This window comes from Cannabis sativa, chromosome 8 (assembly GCF_029168945.1).
Source record: "Cannabis sativa cultivar Pink pepper isolate KNU-18-1 chromosome 8, ASM2916894v1, whole genome shotgun sequence".
Taxonomy (NCBI): Eukaryota; Viridiplantae; Streptophyta; class Magnoliopsida; order Rosales; family Cannabaceae; genus Cannabis; species Cannabis sativa.
The window spans coordinates 40,609,242-40,615,675 of NC_083608.1; the positions used below are offsets into that span (position 1 = coordinate 40,609,242).

The window sequence follows — 6,434 nt, forward strand, 5'->3', positions numbered from 1 at the left end:
GAAATGGAATGGAATGGAAAGGAAGCAATTGTCATTCTATTCCTTTATTTGGTTGCATATTAAAGTATTGAAATGTCATTCTAATGGAATGACCTTTCTACTATTTTGGTGGAATGACTATTCTATTTTGAATGGAAGGAAAGACCATTCCGATGCATGATGAGAAAAAATTTAATAATTTTTTATGCATTTTAAATTTTATTTTATTCCACTCCTATTTTTATTTCCATTCCCATTCATATTCCTATGTTTTCATCCTCCCAACCAAACACCACCTTAGTTATATTGTGTATTTATTTACATGATGTTTTGTTCTATTTTAGTACTTGTTAATGCTGTTGTTTTAGTTATTTCAATCTTTTAGTTGTGTTACACTTGTAACGATGTATTAAACTTAAATAAATAGTGATATTTCAATTTTACATATATTTTTTTAATTTTTTTATGTTAATATTAAAAATTAAGTGTGTAATTGGACATGTAATTTAAAAACCAAAGATTAGATTGGATTGCATTTTAAGGTATACTTTGATTTAATTGGATGAAGATTTTCCAAATCCAATTATTAATTAAATTGGATTAGATGAGAATAAAAATGTTGAATTAGATCGAATATTCAACCTGGCCTAGTTAGAAAGTTTAAATGTCAAAAACTCAAAAATGTGTATTCAATTATGCCCCTCAAAATTGTGCCATATACTTATTGATTTTAAAGGTCTAGAAAATTGAAACAAAAAACCTTTCGAAATTATTCTAAAAAAAGTCCCACAAAAAGACTAGTGTGTTCATAACATGACAATCTTAACCCAACTATAAATTACTAATGTAGTAATTTTTGCATCATTATTTTATTAGAAAAAATTACTTCATGGTTCCGGCTCACATTTTACTAATAATTACATAATTTGTGATCATATTATAGATATATTTATTCATCAATATACTGTACATTTAAATATTAGCCAACTAGAAGAGTTTATGAGCTGATATATGCTCTTTACGAAAAGGACAAATGATAAATGACAAGAGTTTTCTCTCTAAGGCAGGACAGAATAATCTCTTGGTTTGCCCCATGGGCCAACCATATCACAAGGTTTAAACAAGTTCTACTCTGAAACTCACTTAATTGAGATGACTCTAATGGCATGAGGAGCAAGCTTTTTCTAGTATATTAGATCAGATTGAAGGGCCATATTCTCTCTTAAGCACATGGAATAACCGGCGGCAGCTATAGAGTTGTATCCATGGCATAACAACCAAGTACCCGAAGAAAAGTTGTAAGTTCCTGCTAGTAAATAACAAATTTGGTTTACATAAGTCCCAATAATTAGCTAAGAGTATATATATTATATTCTAAAGAATAATATTATGAAAATAAGAGGGGAGAAGAAAACCTGCAACTGCTCTAAAGCACTTTGTGCACGTGGTTCTGCCATAGATGCCTCAAAATCAATATAGAAAAGGTAATCAAAGTACCTACAACCAAATAAATGTCGAAACGTACATATACTCTTATTTTCACTTAAAGAAGATGTTAACAAAGCATAACAATTCAGTATTAAACATATGTTTCGAACTTCATATATTTGAAAAACTAGGAGGGACTGGTGATAGTTTAATATATCTGCACACATTAAACACACACATAAGAGTGTCATAATATAGTTAATACATAAAATAAAGACTCATTTTACAGTCACTACTCTCTTGCCATGTACTGAGGCACTGCAAGTTGTGTTCAAAATATGACTTCACACTTTCAATCTGGTTTAGAAGAATCAGATATTATCTGCATGAACATTATATACTAATTGAATTTGTAGCATAATAAGTGTAACTGTTTCATTTTCTTTTAGTTCTTCTTCTGACTTTATCTGAAGAATAAACCTACACCAAATTTGAGATTTACCACCATATACAACGAACATAGTGCAGGGACAGAATAGACTAATTTAAAGATATCACAGAAGACTTAAATCATGGATATGATAGATAGTCACCACTGAGATTCTTAAGCATAGAAACCTCTCCGTAGAGGCAGAAAGGATCACCCCAGAGATATGTTAAAATTCCACTGACACCCTTCCTAGACATATAGATTACACCGCTAGTTTAAATAATTTTGGTTCCTGGATCACATGATATCAAGGTCAAAGATAGTAGTGGTTCCTAGGTACAGAAAGTGGCTTGTTAATTATTCGCATTATTGCCTACTTTAGAATATCAAAATTACAGTTGATAATGCATTTAAATGGGTGACATATATTTGTGGCCTATTTCTTAAAGTAGCTTGAAAATGATACTCACTTAGCTTTCCCCATGTTGGAGTCATCAACCACTCTTACTGGCTGCTTTATTTGAGGTCGACTTTCAATCTAAAATTGCACCGAAATTAACTTCATGATCAAGTTCTACTTCAGTAAAGCATCTTGAAAGATCAGACTTTTGTTACCTTTATCAAATTAATCTCCCTTAGAGCAAATACAGCCAATGCTTTAAACAAAATTCCAGGGCCTTCATGTAAAGTAAACACAATGCTTGTCTGGAATAGGGAAAAATAATATGTTAAAATTGTTTAAAGTAAAACAACCAGCATGAGTAAATAAAATTTCTTACTTTGTATGCCTTATCAAGTTTTGGAATAATTGGTTCCCTTGCAAGCACAAGAAAGCGAGTAATATTTTCAGCATCATCCTGCATATAAATACCACATGGGAAACTGATGCAAAGTGAGGATAAAATTTTACAAGGAGAATTATATTGGTAACAATTGACATCTGTAACACAAATTCACAAAGTACTGTCTATCACATGTTTTCAATATGAACAAATAGAAGTTGGGAAGTATTGACTCTCGATAATTACAATGCAATTAATTTGACTGATTTATATGTTTATCATGACATGTAAAATCAATGCAAGTATAACAATTTCTAAGTAATATTTCTTTTGGTCATCAAGGATAATCTCTTTCTAGATACTAATGTTCATTATAAAGGTGTAGATGCCAATTATAGCTGTTCATACATTTAAGAAGTTAGTTTAGAGTATTTAGTGTTTCTTTGGTCAATACCGACCATTTTTCTATTAGTTTCCTTAGGCATATTTGACCATTTTATAAGGTCACTACCTAATCATTTGTAAGGGACTTATATTGAGATACCACTTGTACTAAGAGACTCTTTAACACAATGAAGACTTGTTACTTCTGCCTTCAGTGGATTAGGTTGAGTAATCGACTGAACCACGTAATTTCTTTGTGCTCTTGTTGTTTAATCTGATCTAGATGTGTGCTTGTGTGTGTGAGTCAGATCAAGCATTCTTAACAAAAACACTAATCTGAGTTTTCCTTAAGCTTATGCAAGCAAGAAAAGAGAAAGAAAGGTTTCAATCAAATTAAATGAAACCAGGTCATTTGGTTGCTCTGCCACTGATGCCTTTTCACTTTTTTTTCTTTTCTTTTCAAAGTATACAAAGTTTCTAGCTATGCAGGTCATTGGAATCTCACAGATTTTTTTTTTTTTTTTGGGTTAGAACTTGTGTAGATATATGAAAAGAAAAGAAATAAGAAGCGTATGATTGACCAATTGGAAGAAAGACTTCACCTGGATTCTTTCTGCAAGTATGTTAAGCCCATACATTGCTGCAGCTCTTGCACTAGCAATTGCTCCAGCATCCCTCAAACCCTCCAATGCTACGTACTAAGAAATGTTGTGAATGAGATACTTATATTAGTATGTCCTAGATCAGACAACCTGACATGAGGAATTACCAAAAAAACAAGTAAATTACCTGAGCTGCACCAGCTGTATCATCAACATCCTCTTGGATTGTGCCTAACTTACTTAGAAAAGCATCACTTGAGGCAAGTGCCTGAAAACATGGATTGTCAAAATATATTTTAAAACTTCAGCAGTAGTGAGAGGTTTACAGATATGGCAAATGCAAGGGCCAAATTATATGCCACACATATGTATGCATTTTCTATTAAATTACCAGGAAGCTTATTATACAATACTGTTCAGAATTCCTTTAAAGAGAAGAAGAACAAGAAGATTTTTGGTTGACCTGATGATGGCTTAAAACTCGTCTTAACTGCTCTTCTCTAATTCCTGGAAGAGCGAGAAGGCAGAGATTGGCAGCCAACTGCACCTCACCAACAATGTGAAGCCTATGACAGAGTAGTAAATCATAGTTCCAGTAGATGCTTCCACCAGCAGAATTCTCAATAGGAAGAACTGCCTTATCAGCCAGCCATAATTCAACAGCCTGCAATAAAAAATGCAGAATGAACAAACTAGTTTCGTGAAAAATGTTGTTACCTATACTTCTTTTACACACCTAAAAAAAAGGCTAAAAATCATAAGTTAATGTCAATAACTCTAAAACCGAAATTGCCTCATAGATAATAGAGTTCACAAACTATGATAATCTATCACATTTCTATGTTGCTCCATAAATATCAAACGATATTAGAAGTTTTAAAACCGTTTTGGTTTGCTTACATACTGCTAAAACTACAATCATACCATACCTTAAACGTATCTTCAAACCTATCACAAGGAACTGACTGACATTTTGGGTACATTTTGAGTGCAGCATCCTCACTGTAACATCCTGGTAAGCCCTGCAACAATTAAGTTTTAACATCTAGAATGCAGCAAAAAAATAAGACATTCTCTTACATCATTTCATCTGGTAACGCAATACCTTAAACGCTATTCGTATATTGGGATCATCCTTGGGATTATTAGACAAAACAGAGTCAGTTATTGATCCTGCAATTAAGTACAAATGACAAAAAAAGCATATAATCCCACAAAATCAGCTATGACGAAATTATAATATGTCAAGGTAAAAATTTTAAGCAGCAATTACAGTAATCTTCTCATCTTTGATTTAAGATTATAAGGCTAGTACATAAGAAGGATATACAGGAATTGGGATCTATAGCTTGTGATTTGTAGCAGAACCAATTGTTTTTCCCATGTATTCTTCTATTGGTTTTAAGGTCTAAGTTAAAGGTTTACTAGAATTAATCATTGTAAATTATATCCCATCTCATTCAAATCTGACTGTACCTTTCAGAACTTCACAAAATTCTTCATCATAAACATCCTAGCATTCCTCTATTATCTGGTTTCAGCTGTTTGGGAACACTATTCCTATCCTAAGAGGTGGTGCCTAAATAAACCATATAAAAGTAATTTTCTGGCTATCTTGGCAAATTTACATGATGGCATAGTTAAACAAGTACAATCTTAAGTATTTATTTGGCCAAGACTTAATAACCACATTAAACAAGACATTTTTCATAGTTGGAAGGAAAAAATTCTTATATCTCACTACACACCTAACCACATTAAACAAATTAAGTGGAAGAAAAAAAGTATGTAAAAATTACGCACTTGGGAAAAAGCTCAAATCCTTATGCAATCTCTTTGAAACATTATGATCGTCCTCCTGACTAACAATCTGCTGTTGTTCTTTCTTTGGCTCAAATGACTTTTTCACACTACCATGGAAAGCTAAAGTACTACCAGATGAACCGGAAAGGCAACCAAATGATTTGGATGGGAAACCTCCCAATCCCAATTGGGATACACAGTTTCCCAGCACAGCTAAAGAATTCATACCCATTAAATCATTCAACCTTTCATAAATGTCTGGAACCCTGCGTCTGAAATGTTTTGGAGAATAAAGGTTGTCTTTTGATGAATGAAATTGGTATTGGTAAGTAAGGTGGCATTGGAGTCAATACGAAAAAATAAAATAAAATATGCTGACAAAATATGCATATACAATAATAATAATATTTGATTGAGTGGAAGAAAGTTACGAAATTGGTTAAGACTTTTCACCGAACATTTACAACGCAGAACCTTGACATGGATATAGCGAATTAGCTTCTTTTTGCATGGTTTTTCAGATTTTTCAATGTAAGATAAGAGTGAGTCTGACTGAGTTTACCATTGTTATATTTGAAACTGAAAGACGTTACATGAAAAAGAAAGAAAAAGAAACACACACACCCTTACGTAATACGTACAAAGATACCGAAACAAAGTTTGGTTTTTTTTTTTTTTTTTTCTGAAAAAAAAAATCTGTTTTTTTTTATTTGTTGATATTGTTGGTTCGATGAAGTTATTAATATTATTGAACATCACCATATGAGTTAAAGTATACAAGGCAATATTTATACTTTTTACCTAACTAAAAGTACCATATATTATTATTATTCTAAAAAAAAAAGTACCATATATTATTATTCAAAAAAAAAAAATACTATTATAAAATAATATAAAATAATATAAAGTAGATGAGAAGAAAGAAGAAGATGAAGAGAGAAAGAGAAAGTGTGAGAATTTCTGAGTTATTTATTCCAATGGGGTGAACCCCTATTTATACAAATACAACAGTGAGATATTAAGAAA

At 31.8% G+C, this 6,434-nt stretch overlaps 1 protein-coding gene across 6 annotated transcripts; it reads right to left on the reverse strand.

Annotated features, from left to right (window-relative positions):
* Positions 1 to 904: 904 nt before the first annotated feature.
* LOC115698788 (arogenate dehydratase/prephenate dehydratase 1, chloroplastic) lies at positions 905 to 6,050 on the reverse strand. Of its 6 annotated transcripts, XR_009684169.1 has the most exons (12): positions 5,409 to 6,050; positions 4,711 to 4,778; positions 4,535 to 4,627; positions 4,069 to 4,269; positions 3,793 to 3,873; positions 3,606 to 3,701; positions 2,617 to 2,694; positions 2,453 to 2,542; positions 2,308 to 2,375; positions 2,001 to 2,169; positions 1,395 to 1,476; positions 1,250 to 1,285 (listed from the first exon to the last, which is right to left on the reverse strand). XR_009684169.1 is itself a non-coding variant. In XM_061102953.1 (11 exons), exons 1-11 carry the CDS (start codon positions 5,638 to 5,640, stop codon positions 1,229 to 1,231), a joined length of 1,149 nt encoding a protein of 382 aa, XP_060958936.1. In that variant the 5' UTR covers positions 5,641 to 6,050; the 3' UTR covers positions 905 to 1,228. The 6 variants fall into 6 exon arrangements, 5 of the variants coding, with proteins under 5 accessions (XP_060958936.1, XP_030481824.2, XP_060958937.1 ...); XM_061102953.1 differs by lacking the exon at positions 2,001 to 2,169 and having other exon boundaries at positions 905 to 1,288; XM_030625964.2 differs by lacking the exon at positions 2,001 to 2,169 and having other exon boundaries at positions 905 to 1,285; positions 5,409 to 6,049.
* Positions 6,051 to 6,434: the final 384 nt, after the last annotated feature.

What these genes read in the sequence shown, in the direction of transcription:
- LOC115698788 (XM_061102953.1), bottom strand. Translation starts at nt 5,640, where the DNA reads ATGGGTATGAATTCTTTAGCTGTGCTGGGAAACTGTGTATCCCAATTG. An exon ending in ATATACGAATAGCGTTTAAG is followed by an intron (nt 4,628 to 4,710) that starts GTATTGCGTTAC and finishes TAATTGTTGCAG; the next exon opens with GGCTTACCAGGATGTTACAG. An exon ending in GAGTTTTAAGCCATCATCAG is followed by an intron (nt 3,874 to 4,068) that starts GTCAACCAAAAA and finishes CCATGTTTTCAG; the next exon opens with GCACTTGCCTCAAGTGATGC.